Here is a 20,501-nt window from a genome sequence, read left to right on the forward strand (position 1 = left end):
CAGATTTGAACTCTGCGCTGCTCAAGGGCACAGACATCACCGTCCTCCGAAACCAGTTTTGAAGTGTTGTCACGGCGCAGATTTACACCTGAGCTGTATTACTTACAGATTGTTTCAGTCTTTCTTTTCATTTACAGCAAATGATAAGTCAAGAAAACATCAAACTAGCTTAACTGGGGAATGAAGTCATTCCACACAGAGAGACTTGAGGAATGAAGTGTGTTTTTTATAGTGTTTATTTTAGACTGAAGAAATTAGAGACAACTAAGACTTTTGCACAGCATTGTGTGTACTTTTAATGACAAGCAGTCAGAATGTGTGGTGTGTCTTTCAGACGATGAACACAAACAGAAAAGAGCCGTGTTATGGATGCAGCTGACAGGACAGACGCTTGGCTGGTTTCCTGTGGTTTCAGGCTCAAGTTTGGAAAATATTTTTTGTTGGATTAGCTGAGGTTTGATGAGGTCCCACCCAGACTCCCAGACCAGGATGGAGATAGAAGTGTTTTTTTTGTGTGTGTGTGTGAATCCAGCATCCACACCATTGTTTCCTTGTTTTTTATTTCTTCCCTTTAGCTTTTATTTTATTTTGCAGCCCACACACTTTATTCTACTTTATCCAGTCGTATGAAAACACTCAGCTCATTCAGGAGGTCTCGCTGAAACCTTCGGCTTTTGTGACTTTTATACAAAATATTTAACTTTATTCACAAATATTTTCCAAACAGAAGAATGCTGAGATCACTTCAGTTCCTTCAAAAACATCACAGATTCATAAACACAGACTTCTCCCTCAAATCTGCTTCAGAAAACCTGCTTTATTTTTGCGTTCTTGTGCTACTTTTAGCTTTTACCCACTATTGTGCTACTTTTAGCTAGCATGTTGTGATTTATAGGTTTTAGCCAGCCTTTTGATAGTTTTATTCTTGAGCTAGAATTTAGCTTATTTTAGCTTTTAGCTACTAAACCACTATTTGTAGCTTATACCTAGCCCTTTGCTACTTTTAGCCAACCTTTTGATACTTTTAGATTTTTAGCTTCTAGCTTGTCTTTTAATGCTTTTAGCAAGCGTTTTGCAGCCTTGGGGTTCGTGTTTTTATACTTTTAGATAGCATTTTGATACTTTTAGCTAGTATTCTACTTCTTTAGCTTTAACAACTCAGTTTCAGCTTCTTAAACAAACTTTGGTAAATTCCTTCATCGCTCAACAATACCCTGCAGTTTGTTAAATAAGATGGTTTCTTTTTAGCAATTGTTCTTGTCATTTTGTAGATAATCAACAGTCGTTCCTTCACATTGTTCTGATCTCCGGGATGGAAGCGAAATCAAATTAAATCTGTTTTTAACGTTTTTCCCCCTCCCTCTCCTGGTTCAGTTGCCGTTCTCCCACAGGATTCTCTCTTTTCAAGATCAAACAGAGCCTCCGTCAACCCGTCGCAGGCTGTAACCTGAGCACACATCACCTGCAGGGCATCTTGTCTCCCAAAGCCACAAACTCAGGGGACTCAGAGGTTATATGTGTCCGTCACCGTGCGTTATCTCAGGCCGAGGTAAACCTGAGGTCTGAGAGGAGCTGGTAAGATGGGACGAATGTTCCCAACAAGTGTTGTCTCTTCGTGAGACATGAATCCCACTGTTCCTGTTCTTTGTTGGGCTGAAAGAGTTACACTCTCCCAGGCCGTAACAATGGCTTCAAAGCTCGGCCTCGGCTCTGATTTAACGTTCACCACATTAACCGGCCTGCTGTCATCGGCCAGGAGCCTGAGAAGCTTCTTAAAGGAGGAGGAGGAGGGATTAAACGGAGACCACAGGCTTCCGATCCAATGTACACTAAAAGTGATGTCAGTCGTGTCGTGAAATCGAGCCAGGTGGTAACTGGGCCAAAGAGCGGAGATTTAAAGGAAAACACTCTTTCACACACACACACACACACACACACACACACACACACACACACACACACACACCTCCCTGTATGGCTGCTTGTTATTTACAGCGCTGTCTGCGAGCCTTCTGTGTGAGAGGTCAAATAACAAGAAGGTGCAGGTTTTTCTTCAACTTTAATTTTCATTCCACCCAAAATTTTACAAAACTAAAAAAGACTTCACATAAAGGAAGCACACGAATGAAGTCAACATTTTACTCTAAAACATGCAAAGAATTCAACAGATGGAGAAAGAAACCAGGAATTTTATGTCATTGTACTGTAAGTAACAATTCAACGAAATATTTCAGAATTTTGTGGTCAAACGGGGGAATAAAAGCAAGATAAAACTGAGAATGCTGCGTGCGGATGTATTCACCCAGCTGGATCGAGGTCTGGGTTTGACCGGACCATTCCTGGAGCTTTAACCGGTTCTCCTGAGGCCAGCGGGCCGTCGCTTCAGGTGGGTTTACGCTCACTGTCCTGCAGGAAAGGGAACTTTAGTCTCAGACCTCTGGAAGACTCAAACAGGTTTCCCCTGGTTGCTTTTATTTCCACTTTCAGTCCATTAAATTTGGACTTTAAGGCACTTTATTACCAGCAGCCCATCATAAACACAAAATGTGATTCTTTTTCTTTATCTGAATCCAAGAAAAACATCAAGTATGACAAACTGACACATAAAATAGCATTTTAGCACGAAGAAGGTAAGCACCCTTCAGTTGCTGCATCTCTCAGGATTTATTTCTGTTTCTTAAAGGCACAACTTTCTGTTCAAATGTTTAAATTCTTCCTCTTCAGGCTGGGCTCCTCTTTTGTCCCAAACTTGTCCACTTTCCTCACGTCACACTGTCAGAGTCATGGAAGGTCGGGGCAGAAAAAGGGTTTAAAAGCAGCTAAAATCCAAAAAAAAACTTCAGAAAGTCTGAAGAACCATTGATCAAGTCCACTTTAAATGATTTCAAAAACAGATCTGGTTCCTTTCGAAATAAAAAACATAAAGAAGTTAGAGATTTTAAATGTTTTCACCGTATTTTAAGTCAGGTTGATTGAGTCTTTCTGTGGAGGCAGATGTAATTTAATTAGCAGTCATTAACAACAACGCACATGCTGCATTGTACCGTCCTTAAATGCTGAAAACAAAAACAATCAGAGGGCTTTTCTCTGCGAAGTTTAAGCAGGTTGAAGCGATTAAAGGTCAAACATGTGTGATTGTTTTGCAGCTTGGCGATCGGCGTCCTGCTTGCTTTGCGTGTTCAGAAAGTCTCCGTTCGTGACGCCCGGCTTCGCGTGCTGCTCGGCCTGTCACCAGACGGGCCTGTGGTGTGGCTATTCCAAGAAAACAACCACCAACACTCAGATCCTTCGGAGGGACTGAGTCACAGAGGACGCGTATGACATATACCATCAAAGAGAAACACTCACATGGTAGGAAAATTGATTTAATTGAATTTTGGGGGCAAAGGAGACTGCCTTTGTGCGTGTCAGGGCAGTAACTCTGTGCTCTCGAGGACTACGCCTTCTCTTCTTTCCTATTTGTCTTAAAATGCTCTCAAATGTGGATTTAATCCATTATGATCAGAGATCCAATATGTGGTATGTTTAGAGTTTAAGCTGTAAATTTCCCACAGAATAACAAAGAGGAGTTCTGACAAATGAATAAAGCAGCGAATGAAACACAAGTACATCACTTCTTCTGCAGGTGTGTGTTTTCTGTAAAAGTAGTTGTATTTATTTAATATGAACACTTGGTTCGAGCGTGCTGCATTCCAACATGTGGACACAACCAAGTAAAACCGAGTGCTCTCATAAAAGATTTGACTTTATTGTAATTTTTTTCCAGATGTCTGGCAGCAGCGGTCCAGTTTTTACCTCATAAACCAAGTGCAAGACTGCCTGTAAATTTTTATTCTTGAAGTTTCCCAATCAGGGCCCATTAAGCAGACTGGAGCTGGTGTTTTAGACACCAAAATAGCAGTGGAAGTATGAAAAACTGTTTTATAAAACTGTTAAAATCACTTCCTGCTTTCAGTGAACTACTGTGACCAAAATCTCTCCAAGTCAGATTTTTCTCTCATCCATTAAAGCTGGAGTCCAAATTTAACAGGAGATTGTGAGGGTTTCCCCACAGAGAGGAGACGTTCCCATGGCAGTGTGAGCTGAACGTTAAAAGTGTGAAGTGACTAAAATAAACCTTTATTTAACAAAACACATAAACCATATTTCCCCTCATTCACCATTATTTTTTTCCACATGTATAAAAAAGAGAAAAACGAGGTCTCCATTGATTCATATTAGCTTTCTTTTGTTTCACATTAGTTGATTACTGAGACATGAAAACAACCAAACAGAATAACGCAGAAAATGACATAAAACTAATAAAATATTTGATGCATAAAGCCAACGTCCTCATGTCAGTACGCAGGGTCTCGGGAAGTTTTGTGCATATTTTTATAAATAGAAACCAAAAGAGAAGAGAACAAGCATCAAAGACCTGAGTAGTGACTGAGCTGTAATCAGTAAGTGAGTTCAGCTGTAAAATAAAATTTAAAAACCAAAGCAGAAAAAAGTTTTACAGATGAAAAAAATCCACATTTAGAGAATGAAGGGTGTAAAAATAAATGTCATACAGAAGACCTTTGACAGTCTTTTGCATGACTCAGAACTGTTTCTAAATCGTCATTTTTATTGTTTTCATTTTGTTTCTCATTTTTGAATGTCTGGTATAGTTATTTTAGAAAAAAACTTAAAGTAGAGACCAAATAAATACTCACAGACACATATATTCATCCAAAGTAAAAGCTGAAAAAAAGACCTAACAGCTTACAGTCCTCTTTGAGGAAGACTTTTTAGCTCATAAGAGTAACCTGGGTAGGAAAAGCAGATAAAGCTTGACCAAATCTTGTGGTAAAAAGTAAAAGTTTAGACTTCTGGACAAGTCATGCAGTCTGTAGCTACTGTAATAAAACCAGACATGTAGATCCTGCTTGCCTGATGACAAAAAGTAAAGCAGGGTTGGACGGGTCATAAATATTAAAGAGGAACATAAAACCTCAGCAGCTTCCTAACAAGACCTTAAATGTCTGGAACTAAAGCATACAGATTCAGATATTTCACGCCTACATGTAAAACAAAACCAGAACAGAAGCATGTGAGAATGTCACATCCCTTCAGGAATATCATTTCTGTCACTTGCATGTAGAAATTCATACATTTATTGTTAATTAGTAATGCCTAATAAGGTTCAAGCATTAAAAATAAACTGATTGACATCAGGTAAACATAAGTTCATGAAAATGACCCTGTTGCATTTTAGAAATCCCTTTTTTTCTGACCTATTGGTTACCAAGCACCAACCCACCTGACTAGGACTCTGCAGAAGAAGAAGTGCTGTAACCCACTGGGACATCCCTGGCTAAGTAAATGACACTTAAATGAAATAACAATAATTATATTTTAGTTTTATTTCATTGAACCATTCCTCCGTTTACTCCCACTTGTGGATTTCTCACATCATTAAAGAAGTACAGTGAGTGCCGTAGATTAGGCTAAGCGTTATCCTGTTGTGCCGATTTAAGTGATTTAAGTGAACATTAACAACTTGGCGAGTCCTTTGAGGACACTAATGTCTTTCCCAGATATCTTTTTGAGGTATCTGTCCGTGCCTGCTGCTGGGCTGGCGCTGCAGTGTCGTATCCTTTAATGCAGAGTAATAAAATGTCGTTGAGATGAAGTAAGTGTTTAAAATGTTTAACATTTTATTGGGAACCTCAAAGGTCAACGCTGGGCGTGTAAAAGCAGAAGGAAATGGGACAGAAACATTGAATGGCTTGAGATGAGGAAACCAAGAAATCTAAAATAATTTGGGGAACCAAACAGAATGAAACCTCCAATAAATAATCACCAATGAAGGTCATCAAGGCTACAGGGATTTGCAGTTTTTATCAGCATATACAGTTGAGTCATCTGCTTATGGCACTGGATAAACAAATCGAGAAAAAAAGGAAGCCAAGGACTAATCCCTGAAGCATGCCACAACTCATATGAGCCACTGAGGATTTCTGTTTTAGAGGCAGGAGCGTAAAAAATTCAAAGCTGAGTTGATGATATTAGATGATACAAAATACGTTGTTATCAACATTATCAAAGACGGCGTTTAGGTCCAAAAACCTAAAACTGAGCAGTCTTCATTTAGCTCAGTTGTTGCGTAATAAATGATATAAAATCAGACTGGAAACTGTTAAAAAAACACAAGAAGAAACTCCATCTAAATCAATTTGTTAGTTTTCTTTTCTTTTGTCTAATCACTCTCAGCTTCATGTATTTTTCTTTTCTCAAGTGGGGTTTCTGTTTTTTCCTCCTTCTACCGTATTGGATGCAAGAAGAGATCTCTGTTGTTAATTTTAAGCCCATGGAAGGAGGGGGGTTTTCCGAGTGAGCTGACATCTTTCGTAATTAAAGGCCATGAGACTTGCAATCTTTAGATCGTACACTGTGGAAGGGGGGTGGGGTGGGGACGCGTAATGGGGGAGGACAGTTAGATTTATCTGTACTGATGGCAGAACGGGAAGTAGAGTCGATGGTTCAAAAAGCTAGAAAAAGTCAAAGAGTTACAGCAACGCTATTAGGGTTGAACAATCTGAGCTAAAGTAGTATTTTAAATGAGCTTCAAGGCTTGTCTGATTGCCTCTCATTCAGCCAACAAGAGAATTAAAATAAATACAGTGAAAGACGATCAAATCTTATGTAGTTTTTGATGAAATTTTACTTCATAACACAATGAATCAAAGTCAAATCAGCTTTTATTTAAATCACTTTGACTGATGTCGGTTCAAAATAATTACTGATTTGAAAATAACTTATGATGCGCAAACAGCTGATACAGAAAGTAGAAATAATGTTGCTTTGGTTGAAAACAACTACAAGTTCCTACAGATGGAATACATTTAAATTCAATATTTACATATGAGGTATTAATTGGCATACCAACTGAAATCTACAGAAAAGAAAAATAGCTTGTACCGTCAAACATATTATGTCAAATCTGCATTTAAAAACTGCAAATGCACTAAAAGTATAAATGTGTCATGACATTATCCTCAATGTCCTGTCAGGTAACATGCCGGTATGTTTTGATTTGCCATGTAATAAATAATACATGACAATAAATAATACATTTCTTTCATAAAAAATATGTAACTTTTGCACTTTATATCATCATAAACTATAAATATGAGCTCATCTTATGAACAAAGTCTAAAAACATGAATAAAGTAAATCTTTGTAACCTATAGAGAAGGTTCTCTATAAGTGACAGAATGGTTTAGTAAGTCATTAAATGCGTGTAGCTTTCATATTAGCAGCACTCCTGCTTTACAGTGAAGCTGTACCTGAGTGCTGCATGTCATGTTGACCCCCTCCCTGAGAATCTGAGCCCTGTGAAAACTGGAAATAAACAGAAAGTAAGACTCTTGTCAAATCGCTCTCAGTCCCAGCCAAAGTCCTGTCCACTCATCTGGTAGAACTGGTGGTTGAATGGCCGGTAGAAGTCTCTGAGTCTCTGCAGAACCTCAGATGGGATCTGGGGATGAGGTCTGCCCTTGGACTTCCCGAGGCAGCGAGGTCTGCTGCTCCCCTCGGGCTTCTTCAAGCAGGGGAACCCTTTAGTCTGGTTGAAGTAGAAATGTTTGTCTGAAATGACTCTTTTCAGGCCCAGGAAGTCCTGGACCCGACCCATCTCTCCGGCCGGATCGGACACCAGCCGCTCGCCGCTGACGAACAGAAAGCGAGACGAGGGGAAGTACTGGAGCCAGTTCTCCAGGTGCTTGGCGTAGAGGCCGATGCGCACGGCGCTCCACGTTGTGTCGATCGGGCCGCTGGCGGTGGAGGAGTTCTTCAGGGCCAGGCTCTGGAAGGACGGGAGGCCCGGGTTCTTGGACAGAGTCTGGGTGTAGTCGGACACGGCTCGCGTTACTGGATCCCTGACCACAACGATGAGCTTGGTCTGGGAGTTCATGGTGCAGACACGGCTGGGAGCTTCCTTTGTGACGAAGTAGCTGGGCGTCTTCTCCATGGTGATCTGCCCGTCCAGAGTCCGAGGCATCAAGTTCCTGCATGGACAAAGGAAATGGTCAAAGAAGGAATTCGGATCAATCGTAAGGCTTGTCATTATTATGTTCAACATGTTTTGCTAGCTTGACCACAAATTCATCAAATACAGAGCAACACAAGCTGTATTTAAGATTGTAACTCCTAGTAGCTCTACTTACTCCACCAACTCTTGAGGGAAACAGTACATGCTCCCATACGATCATTATCCTGACATTAAATTATTATTTGCAGGTAAAAAATAGTTCACATCATGTGAAGTGTGGGTTTGTGGCAAGATTATGAACAATATGCTTTTAAACAAGCTCAGTTTTGAGGAATTAGCTCTGACTGGACTGACAAGCTAACAGCTAGTCCGACCGGGACCAAAGTGGTTCACTGCCCCATCTTAAAACAACTCTAATCTATTAAAAAAATCAAAACGATTCATGCAAATGCATTTGTTATAAACATTTACACTGCTGTCAGTGTTTCGTTTGACAGTTATTTACAGTTTACGGTTATTTGCAAGTAAAAATAGTGGTAGCAGCAGCTAGCTGTAGCACTTTGGGTGCAGCCTTGGTCACCTCTGGCAGGAATAATCATGAGATCTAAAACTGGCAATAGTTTACAGGTTTTTAAGCTAGTCACATAATGTTTTTTTGGACTGGAGTTGTTTTAAGATGTCAGGGATCCTTTTTGGTTTTACTCGGACAAAACCAGCATCTTTTTAAAATGTTTGACCTACAAATTTTATCATTTAATGACGTCCTAAATTCAACTAAAAAAGCATCAAATGTGAATATAAACAGACTGCATCCTAATAGAAGTAAAGCACATCAAGATCTATATGATTAAAGCTTTACACCCTTCCTCCGTTGCTGTTCCGACTCTCGCTCTAAGGTCTGCAGAGCAGAACCATCCACTCACTTTGGGCCTGATGAGTCAAAACCACAAAGCCTCAAGAACCACTTAACAGCAGTTTCCTACAGACTTCCACCCCCTCTTCTTCCTGCATGAGCGAAGTGCCCACCTCCCCCCTTGTCCTCGCCTCCTGTACAGGTTCCTGCAGGGGTCCAAACGGGCCGCTGCCTGCAGGAAGTGCTACACGGCTGGAAAAAGCTGCTGAGCTCAGCGAGTGTGTGAAACACATGGCTGCAGCGAGCAAAGACAGGGATATACCAGCGGAAATATGGGCTAAACTATGTGTCACTATGAAATTTGTGTTGATTACGTCTAATAATTTATATGCATCGCATAATATGTTGATTTATTTCCTTATTATGACTCATTTAATTCACTAACAAACATATGTGCCCTTTTTTTGCTCTTTTCTGGCTTGATTCAACTTTCCTGTTTTTCAGATTTTCTATATTTCTGCAGTAAACAAGCACTGCGGGTAACATTCGGGGTTCAGACGTATTTGTGTGTTCATGATTGATGGGAAAACCGCACAAGGCAAAGTTGAGACAGACTCAGATTTTAGAAGCAAACTATTTTGCCTGACAAATGAATGATGAGCGCTGATTAAAACAGCAGAGGAAGTGTCTGTAGTTCATTTATAGAACATATATCTTAGTTTGTTACTGGAAATGAAGAGCCTTCATGTGGTTTCCTTTAAAATAAACAAGCAACGGGGCATTTGTGCTTTCTTTGTTTCAGATCGGAAACTTCTATTAGGCCTGAATGTACATGAGAGGAGGCCATTCAGAAATGGAGAGGACATCTGAGGGACGTTTATTTTCATTTTCCCAGGAACATCGTTCATGATCAAGTGTGGCTGTAACCATTACTGAAAAGCAAACAAAGCTCTGTAAGGAAGAGATGTTTTTCATGGAAGGGTTTAAGAAGGATAAGTTACAGCAATTAAACTTTAATAATAAAGTGAGAAAAGGGAGAATAGAGAAAATGAGAAAAGTAAATACTTCGTGAGTTTAAGGAAAGAGGCGATAAATGGGAGTAAAAAAGTATTTCTGGTATTTTAAGGTTGACAAGTATTTCCAAATCTGTTAGCGCTGCCTGCATATTCTAACTAATTATATTTTACTGAGATCTGATTTTACATTTAGTCCATAAAAAATTTAATTTTGATTATGTTTTTGCCTGTGTCTGTTACTAACATATCTCATGAACCACTAGATGGATTTTAATGAAACTCTCAGAAAGTAATGACTGGATGTACGACTACAACTGATTAACTCGTGAAGTCAGTCCAATTCACGACATCCACCTCAGATGATTGACATTAGCAGCATAAAATTGCCTATAACGCAGTCAGGTTTACAAATATTAAGCTAAAATTTCCCATGGTAGCAGCTGAGAGTCAATCCCATCACATACTCTGAACATCTTGCAAAATCGCATGATTTTGATCATAATGTTACTTTTAAGGTTTGACCAAAATGGCTACAACTCAGCTGAACGTAAGATGATCTTAGTCTAAAACTAGCACGAGAGGCGGCGGGTGATATGAATTCCTTCAAGAAAGGAATGTTTGGTCTTTAATTATAGGAGTTTAAAAAGTACATGAATAAAAAATAATAATAAGACGTTAAAAGAAGGAAAAAAAACATCTCATCGAGCTGTTTATGAATGTGAAGGAAACTTCTGTGAAGTTTTTACTCTTACTTGAAGGTAAGTCATTCCAACCCACCCCTATTAAAGGATCCCTATAATGAAAGACCATTAATTGATTACTATCCAATTACAAGAGCTGCAAAAGGCCTATCGCTGCCTCCCTGTCCCCTGTTTATCTGTGTCTGATCAATATGTCTGTCCCTCTATGACAGATTGCTCTCAGTGTGTGTGTGTTTGTGTGTATGAATGCATATGAGTGTGTTATTGCTGATACACACGAGAGCACGGAGGTGTCAGTGTTTACTGATGTGTAAATTAGCGCCTGCCTCCCTCTCTGTTCTTACCTTCCTCGTCTGTAGGCCTGGATTTGTCCTTCGCTCCTTCAGATGAGTGACACTTCAGTAAACGACCACAAGTTGTCTTTCCAAACTCATGAATAGTTAATGGCTTATGGCTTTTACCCTGATCCCTTCAGACACCCGTCTCCCTCATCACAATCAGTCTCATTTTCAGGGAATCAATAAAGACAATTTTCTATCATAAATCTGTCTGTGTGCGGTGTCAGGGAAAAGTGAGCACATCGGGGATGATTAATCTAAGATACCATTTCATTATTTGACTCACAGAAAACTTTTGTTAAGTTGCTGCGTCTGAATGAGCAAACGTGTTTTCTATTCAGCCGAGTTTTTTTTTTTTTTGCCATGCCAGTCCGAAACTCCCTGCTGCTAAACGGAAGTAGCACTTTTCCTCCCTGAAGTGCTACAGAGCTGATTACACGACTGATATGTTCAGTCGGGCTCACAGGATTAAATAAAAACCTGGCAAACAAGGATGTGGCCAAGAGACTTCCTGCCCCCCCAAGATTATGGGTTCTCCCGCTGAAGTGGTGCAGCTACACCCCCGCGGCATCTTCAGGAAAAAAATAAAAAAAAGAAAGGTTCTGCCCATGAAGTGAAACTGATTGGAGAAAAGAAGCAAAAGATCCTAAAAAATTCAGTTATTAAATCAAGTTCTGGGACAAAGACAGATCTCAAAGTTCAAAGTTCATTAGGATAATTTACACGTGCATGTACACAAAAGTCTTATTGCTGAAGGAACCTTCTGCTCCGACAGGCTCCTCTTTAAAAAACAAAAAAAAAGAGCAAAAACCCAATAAAAGATGTGGTGGAAAATAAAGGCTATAAAAATGAGAAAGTCTAAACAACAAACTGGAGGAAAACATTCCCCAGCTGTGTTGTTATGCTCGCAGGGTGACAGAGGAAGCCTTAAAGGGATAGTCTGGATTTTTTTAAAGTGGATTTTTGTGGGGGCGTTGTGAAAAGTCAGCATTTTACCTGAAAATCTTAACATTTTGCTACATGTGTCAAAAGGAATGTACTGCAACAAACTGCAGACAAAGTTCCAACATGATCGTTTTTTAGCACAGAAAACCATAAATATCTTGAACTTCTATCAAATCTTTTAGGTCTGAGTTGTTTTAGGTGGCTGAAGATGCTCTACGGAGCACAGCCCAGTCTAAAAAGCTGTTAGCTTGACGCTCCCTGATTCTCTAAGCTGAGATTGTTCTGACTGCTGTCTACTTCAAGTAAGATGCTGACAACTCACAGCTTCTCCACCAAAACCCATTTATAAAAATGAAAACTATCCAGGAGATTTACAAATAGTTTGGAGGTGAATGTGTGTTTAAATCCCTTTAGGAAGTTGCTTACAAGACAGAAAACTGCCAATGACTCATAATAAACACATTAAATGATGTGTTGCTCAGATTATTATTAATTTGGGAACAGGAAAAGGAGGGGTGAGTCCTAAAGTGAGTCCTAAAAGAGCCACAGACACTACTTGGGATGTGTGTCTATTAAAGAATTAAATACTTCATGGCGTCTGACGGTTACTTAGGGACTTTCAGTGTCCAGCTATGATTAGGAGTCTTCACTGACTGAGGAAGTCTATCATGCTTTGCAGGAAACTTCAACATTAAATAACAATATTTGGCACATGAATGAAATTCACAAAAAAAGAAATCTGATTACTGATTAGGATTGAATGTAGAGTAAATATTTAATACTAAAGCTTGTGCTACTATCAGTGATGATAGTCTTTGTTTTTAACTTTATATGTAGACATTTGTAGACACAACTCTAGAAGACCCATTGTGAGTGATGGAAGATGTCAAGCACTAAGATTTCCTACCTTCAAGAAGCCATAAATCAGTAATTTTGATTGGTGGGGTAGAATGACAAACCTAAAGAAACCAACCCAGTCAGCTTCAGGGTTAGGTCTAATTTTACAGCCCTGTCTATTGTAACAAGATCTATGTAACTTTGACATTAAACTTCATACCTGTATGGGATGTGTTCAGAGTTGTGGGACGAGGCCAAGTGGAGTATTTACAGATTTAAAGTAACAACTGAGACAGAAAAGTGAAGTTATATTTACAAGCATGGCTTTAATAAATCACAAGCTCAGGCTCAGACTTGTTACTTTTTCTGGATCATTTCGAAACATATAATTGTTTACTATGTGTGGCTAAAAAAGCAACAACATTGTTTTGAGTTTTGTTTTTGGCTCTTCTGGAAATCCCAGAGCAAATGAACACAAGTGAACTGTATAATTTTAGCCCATACTAAAACACAACAATTATTTCTTCACAGACTTTTTCTTTTTTTCTTTTTCTCTCACAAGTTAACACCAGCCAGGAGCTCAGGAGAATCATCTGACAATTTTCCAAACTCTTACAAGCAGGACCACAATGAGCATCAAATTATTATAATCCTCACCATATGGGGTGCGAGTGTGGGCTTTCTGACAGCAGCTCCAGCCAAAACCCACCATCATTAAAACACATAAAAGCCCAACACTACAGAGACCACTTCCTGGTCTGTTGAACCAATCAGCCGCACCGAACCTCCGTCACTAATGGCCTCGGGGATGGATATAGAAATAGGGAATAGGGGAAATATTGCCCCCCGCTTTGGAAATCGTTGCCCCGTAAGAATAGAAGTCTTCCACCATCTCAGCTGTCAAAAATTAAAACTGGGTTTGAATCTGACCTCCTGCAAACAAAACAGGACTTTTTTTTTCTTTCCTTTTCTCATTCAGTTAGGAGAAAGTAAGTAAGAAATTGTAAAATGCAACAGAAAAAGAAAGTGCCGCATTAATGTCAGACCTGATTTATACAGTTTCCTTCTGAACATCGTCGCCTTCTTGATCTAAAATATCGGACCGGGTCGATGACGTAAACTAAACAAAAACCCTTCAACCAGAAAGCATCCCCTCGTCTTTCTGCCTATTTGCAAAAATCTATGTTCTCTATTTCAAACTGATGTCATTTTTAGCCACGCTTGCATTTCTGGCTACCCTTGAGCATCTTTCCTTAAATGATTTAAACTGTGCTTCAATCGCAGTTCAATCAGGCATTTCATTAAACGCCAATACTGTGCATCAGCCAGCTGACAGGTTCTTATAAGTTCAAAAAAAGACTGATTATAGTTTTGAAACTCTTTTTTTCACTTTAAATGCCATTTACATGAAAGAAAGAACTTTTGGGGGAATTATTTTGGGAAGAAATGGAAGAAAGAAAGGACATCAAGGGAAAAATGCAGAGTTCACTCCCGACTTCTCTTCTTCATGCTGACATCGTCGCGACAGTCAGAGTCACTGCCTCGAAGAAAGCCGAGGCTTTTTTACTTTTCTGAGTCCCATATGAAAGTCATCACCCCATGAACTCCTCATGAAGTCACAAAACACCACAGAATCATTAAATGTTTGCCTCGTTCTCGGTGTAATGTTTGTGGCTTCTTTCGTTTTTTTTTTTCGGTTTTTTTTTTGGTTCCAGTGACGAGCTCACTCACATGCAAACAAAGGAACGAGCTGAAGAGGGAAAAGAATCGGATCCAGAACTCGATCGCTCAGATAAAATGTCAAGCAGTCATGGAAGAGGTCTGAGATGTTGGAACATCAGACACACATGCGAGCAGACTGGTGAGTTTATGGCTTGTCTTCATCGTGCAGCTCGCTCGAACAGCTGACAGCGAAAACCTAAAACATGTCAGGGTTCAGATTCGATCCATCTGCTCCGCTCGTCTCCGGTTTGTGCTTCTTTCTCCGTGAAAACATGTGGAAGCCAGCAGACTCTGACAAGGCACAAACTGGACTCATTCAGGTATTTTTGATGTGACGCTGCACGTCCCTCAACAACTTTATTCACTGTTAGGAGACTGTCACTTACAAAATCGTCAGCAAAATTCTGATTTCACCTCTGAACTGATAATGACTGATACATGCACAGGGCCATGTTGTGCAGCTAAAATCATTGAAGTGATCAAATTACAATACTAAGTCTAAAATACTGATTTTCCAGCTTTTTCATTCAGCTAACATAAAACATGTGGATGAAGCAGGAAACTTCACTGGCTTTATTTTTCAGAGGCTGATGTGTGTGTGTGTGTGTGTTGGGGGGGATACATTTACTTCTATATGCAATAAATAAATAAATCCTCTGTTCACCAGTGACCACATAAGGAATTGCTTCTTCTGCACAAATAACTTTTATATGTCTTCATGCGTCTGTGGGTCTGTGGCACATAATGCATTACCCAGCTCCTAGTCCAGAGATCGAGACCGGGAGCTCATCTTATCCGGCCTGTTCAATCCAGGAATCAGTTGTATTCCGGGTCAGAGAGGGTTAACGATGGAAATGAGCCAATCGGAGTGCTCGCTCACGGCGCATGATCAGGCCCAACTCAGACGCTGCGAGATACAGCTGCTTAAAAGTGTCGATTTATCTGCTCCCTGAGCTCGGTTTAATAAGGTTTAACTTCCTTATTTGTAATGTCAGGAGGAAATAAGAAGCTTCCCTATTTAGTGTAAAATGAAAGTAACACCAGTGAGGAGAGTTGTGGTGTCAGCCTATATGTCGCTAAGTTTTGTGAGAAGTTATTTTGCAAGAATGAGCAACAGAACGTTGCAGATGTTCAAACTTTACAAAGAAACTGAACAGGAGACTAATTAACTGTGCGTCCCCAGTGCTAACCACTACACCACTGTGCAGCCCTCACATCGAACAGCCTCTCTTAAATTTGGAGAGGCAGTGTGTGTGTGTGTGTGTGTGTGTGTGTGTGTGTGTGTGTATTTACACAGGAAGCATCTTTCAGGGATTTCACCCAGGATCACTTTGTTGCTTTTTACTGTTGTATCTCTTTCCCACCTCAGCTGTCAGTAAGACCATGTCTTTAACAAAAACTAAAAACACCAGTATGCATGTTAAATTATGTTTTTTTTTTCAATAATCTACTTGTGTTTGAAAATGTGTACATTTTTTAAACGTTTGTGTATATTTCCTGTCAGCACTTACAAGTGCCACCAAACAAAGTTCAGCAAAAATCATTTGAGGAGATTTCTTTAAGCTGTTTTGAAGATTTTACTGACTGCAGATTTACAGTAGGCCTACTAACAAATTGCAGGATTAAAGCGCAATGCAGTTTTAAGGCAGCGGCCAGGCTAATTTAAACACACACACACACACACACATAAAAGCATGTCCTAGAAACACCAGAGCTGCCACAGAGGAGACAAACTTAAAGTGGTGAGAAAGAAGGCAAAAATACGAGGAGAATGTGTGAAGGAAGGGATGCAAACGTGGTAATGAGAAACAGGAGAGAAGCTAAGTGTAAATGAGCGGCGTCCTGAAACGCATGTGGCGCGGACACGGAGAGAAGGAAGAATGCTCAAGCACGTTAAAATTATCAGCGGTGAAACTGCTTCCATGTGGCCGCATGTTCCCTGTTAAAGCACGGTGAGGAAGGTTACGGGAAAAACGGCGAGAGAGGATGAAATTACATCTCGGAGGTCTGTGAAGTCCTTGTTTATCGGTGCTTCTCGATCTGTCGGCCCTCGCGGTCTCCTTATGGCACCTTTCTGTCCCAAAATAGCATTGTTCTGTCAAACCGATGAGAGCTCAGATGGGGCCGTGTTTAGAAGCTCGCAGAACATCTGGAGATGATCAGCAGCAGCTTTATCGGGACCTAAATCCATCTTTCGGGGCCCGACTAACTCCACGCAAATGTAAATTACAGCTTTGGTCAGTTAGGTCAGTGTAAAATCAGCTGCTGCCACTGCAACAGAAGCTCATCTAATTAAGCAGCCAAACAGTCTCACATGAGCCAGTTGTGCCATAAATGACTCTTTTTTTGACATTTTGTTAAAATCACAAAGACATCTGAGTGCCATCCTCTGCAGAGCACATTAGGAGGAAAGAAGAGATGCTAATACAGGACGACGCGTGGAAGTGTGGTTTGTAAATGGTGTATAAATGAGTGTCAAGATGATGAACGGCTCCTTCGGGACCTCGGTGGCCCTTTGATCTACAGTGCAGCACTCGGGGAGGATATTGTCTGAAGCTGATCTGAATACGTCAGCCTCCCGACGTTATGGCCGCCTTATTTATTGACAGGATACATCAGCACATCTGTGCAGGTGGCTGGATGTCAGCCAGAACATTCTTACAGGGTTTCTTCTTTGGGATAAAGCTCAGTATTAAGGGATTTGGTGCTGCCACTTTCATATCAAGCACCGAGGATCATTCTGTACTATTTACTTTCTCGTTTACAAAACTATTCTGTGCTTTGTCCCTTCCTACCCACAGATGCTGTTTAAGTTTTCTAAAAAAGAAAAAAAGTACAAGAACACTTTGTCTTCACTCCTAAAATGTGCTGCTTTTAACTTTACTGGGAGCCTAAACAGAGTTGGGAACGTTCATATTTACATATTCTGCTTGAACCTGAAGGGATATGTCAGATCTTGTGAAGCTGAGTTTGGTGAAAAGAGTATGAACAAATAAAGGGATAGTCTGGTGATTTTTAAAGTGCTGTTCTGTGAAGTAGTTATCAGTAGTTAGTGTCTTATGAGCGGTGACATCAGTCATGAAGGCTCCATATGAAGAAAAAGACAGAAGTCCTTTTCCGGGCGAGGCTAACGGCTAAGTGAACCGGTCTGCCGGGAGATGAGGGAACTTTTAGACCGACCAGATGTGCTGCTGAGGCGGGCTGAGGTGGCTCAATACGTTCAGCACTACCAGGCGATGACATTTCCGTGGTAACGCAGATGTCGTTTGGTTGAGGAAACAGCAACAAACTAAACTAACTGCGCCACGCAAGAGGGCAGAGATTTAACATGAGCTAATGTAGCATTCTGTCACACTGCTATAACATTTTTGAAAAAGAGTTATTTTATAAACCTGAAAAACAACAGAAACGAGGCCCCAGTTTGGCTGGAGGAAGACTTCTGTCCTCTTACTGATCTCACCGCTCGTAAGCCACTAACTACTGATATCTATTAACTAATTTTCACTTTAAAAATTACCAAACTATGCCTTTAACTCTCCCGTGGCCTCACAAGGGCTTCTCTACCTCTCTTTTGAGTGTTTCAGGAGGGTTAATAATATCTTACCTGTGGCAGATAGCTCTCTGAACCACCTCAGTGCGGAGAAGCAGGGTTTAAATCAGCGGATAGCTGCTTTCTTAAAACAGCTCCATTTTTATCAGTTTCATGGCGACTCATGTGACGTTGTTGTATAAGCCTTTACACATACCTTAGTTATTCTGTAAGAAACATCCTGATGTCAGGGGTGTGTCTGTGTTGGGCCTATAGGTCACTTTGTTTGTCTTATTTCGCTTCATTAAAAATAAATACATCAAAATAAGGCACTTCTGGGTTAACAGCTAAACTAAATGAACTTACCAAATAGTTTAAACAATTCTTGCCTTTGTTCAAGTTTGATTTTAGAGCCTTACATTTAACTTTGCCTGCATGTTACAGATTTAAATACATCCTTGGACTTGGTTGTTTCATGAAGCTGATGTGTCTGAAGCTGTTTCAGTTGTCATCCTCAAATTGGTTAAAGTTTATATTCTGATCCACCCTTTTTTTTTTTTAAATTAGGCCTACCTGTATTTTCTTTTCTGGCTGCACCTGTAAATATCTGGTCTTACAAAAAGAATGGAAACAAGTCTAGATGTGCAGAACTTTTGGCTCACCTATGCCTCGTGTTTCTAATAACTGTTGCGCTGACAGATAAAAAGTATTCTGCAGTGTTTACAGTTCTGATCTCCTTCATGTAATGTGAACATGTGATTAGCTGCCCTGACATGCCCAGAAGCCCTGCATTAGTGCGGATCAGCTGATCAAGATTTGACATCAGATGCATCATTTTGTTTGGCTGAAAAAGAATGATGGGATTAAATGGGAGTCAGGTGCTGATTTCATGCGTATTTTTAGATGTTTGGTTAAAGTTGTTCCTATATTTTACTAAATCTCCAGTTTTCATTTGGATGTGAAGACTTAAATGACATGAACAAAGATGCACAGGTGTCGCCTACCTGTACCACTCCAGCCCTTTGTCATAAAACCTGTCGAAGAAGTGCGGCTCGGCGCCGAACGCCCTCACGTCCGGGTGGATGCGCAGGAACTCCAGCAGGGCGCGGGTCCCTCCTTTCTTCACGCCGATTATGATCGCCTGCGGGAGCCTTTTGGTGCCGAAGGTGTTGGACACGGGGATGCCGCGTCCGTCCTGGTCGCTCTGGGGACCGAGGACGCGCTGTTGGTCCGCGTCCACCTGCTGCGCGTCCTCGGACTCCGTGCGGTTCCGCCGGTGGGACGCAGGCGCCCGCAGCTCCTCCGAGACGTCATAGTCCCCGTCCGCAGGCTGCTGGCTGTAGTAGAGAGTCCTGGGAGCCGAGTCGCAAAGTCCCGCGAGGCAGTAGAAGAAGTAGGTGAAGATCAGGACCATGGTAAGGAACACGGACACCTTGGAGAGCACCTTCCCGGAGTTGAGCCTGACTCTGCAGCCACTACATCCCATGAGTTGATCTCCTGCACGACGCCAAAGGAGCGAAACGGAGACAACATGCTTCTCTCTCCTACATGGAGTCAAGTCTACACACGGAACCTGTTGCGCAAAATGGGGAGGAATTCTGGAGGGCTTCCGTCGGCGGCCAAATCAAACTGAGGGGGTGGAAAAAACCGAGTCGCGCATAATGAGTCCGCCTTTAGATGCGGAGACCTTCCAGCCTCTTGTGCGCTCTGAGGTGTCCCCTCCTCCTCTTTTCAACTTGTCCTTCGCACCCACCCATCCAGCAGCCCCGCAAGTCTCCACCCTTCACTCCTCACGCACGCAGGAAGTTCGGACCTTCAGCTGGATGCTACAGAAGCCCTGTAGAACACTGCGCGTCAGCAAACTCTCTCATTTTTGTTTTCTTAAAAAAAACAAAAAACAACTTTGATTAGCACTCAGAGAAGAGCTGCCATCCCTTGAGCTTCAGCTCTAAATCAACACTCAGGCAACAGGTTTCCCGACCCAAACTTTAACGCAGTTAGAGCAGGAGGAGGTAGGAGCTGTCAGTGTGTGACCCAGCAGGACAGGCTGGGTCCGGGAGGATGCTGGAGCAGGGACTGGGTTGCTCCTGACAGTGAGGTGAAGTTCAGACTTTGAACTGACTGAGGGCCTCTGTTTTAAAGGAGGAGCGGGGTGGAGAGGTGTAATCTGTCTGAAGGAGAGGCGCGCACACTCACACACACACACACACTCACTCAGACCTTGAAGCTGTTTCAGACAAAGATAATGAATCCACTTCTTACTGTTGTGTGTTTAATGTCTTCATTCAGCTGCTTTGTTTAATAATACCTGAGAAAACAGATTGGTTGGCTTAAATTAAAAAAAAAAAACTTAAAAGGAAAAAGTTTCATTTTTGGCTACATGCATATGATGCTTTCTGTGAACTTGGACACTTTTTGTTTGTGCAGTAATGATGGAGCAGCAGCTCCAGCAGTGGACATTTTCTTCTGTTTACTAAAATTCACAGCTGATTTAGTTTCCTCCAACATCAGAAAAGTGACAAAATGTCCGTTAAATTTCATTT

The 20,501-nt window shown here is 41.0% G+C and overlaps 1 protein-coding gene across 1 annotated transcript; it reads right to left on the minus strand.

The window, feature by feature from the left end:
• Positions 1-6,707: 6,707 nt before the first annotated feature.
• Positions 6,708-20,012, minus strand: LOC108239258 (heparan sulfate glucosamine 3-O-sulfotransferase 6). Its single transcript, XM_017421859.3, has 2 exons — positions 18,963-20,012; positions 6,708-8,033 (listed from the first exon to the last, which is right to left on the minus strand). Exons 1-2 carry the CDS (start codon positions 19,442-19,444, stop codon positions 7,409-7,411), a joined length of 1,107 nt encoding a protein of 368 aa, XP_017277348.1. The 5' UTR covers positions 19,445-20,012; the 3' UTR covers positions 6,708-7,408.
• Between the last annotated feature and the right edge of the window lie 489 nt (positions 20,013-20,501).

This window comes from Kryptolebias marmoratus, linkage group LG12 (genome assembly GCF_001649575.2).
Source record: "Kryptolebias marmoratus isolate JLee-2015 linkage group LG12, ASM164957v2, whole genome shotgun sequence".
Taxonomy (NCBI): Eukaryota; Metazoa; Chordata; class Actinopteri; order Cyprinodontiformes; family Rivulidae; genus Kryptolebias; species Kryptolebias marmoratus.

Excerpts from the sequence above, each read along its gene's own strand:
- LOC108239258 (XM_017421859.3), bottom strand. The coding sequence starts at position 19,444 with ATGGGATGTAGTGGCTGCAGAGTCAGGCTCAACTCCGGGAAGGTGCTC. Across the intron at positions 8,034-18,962 it reads AAAGGGCTGGAGTGGTACAG|GAACTTGATGCCTCGGACTC; the intron begins GTAGGCGACACC and ends TTGTCCATGCAG.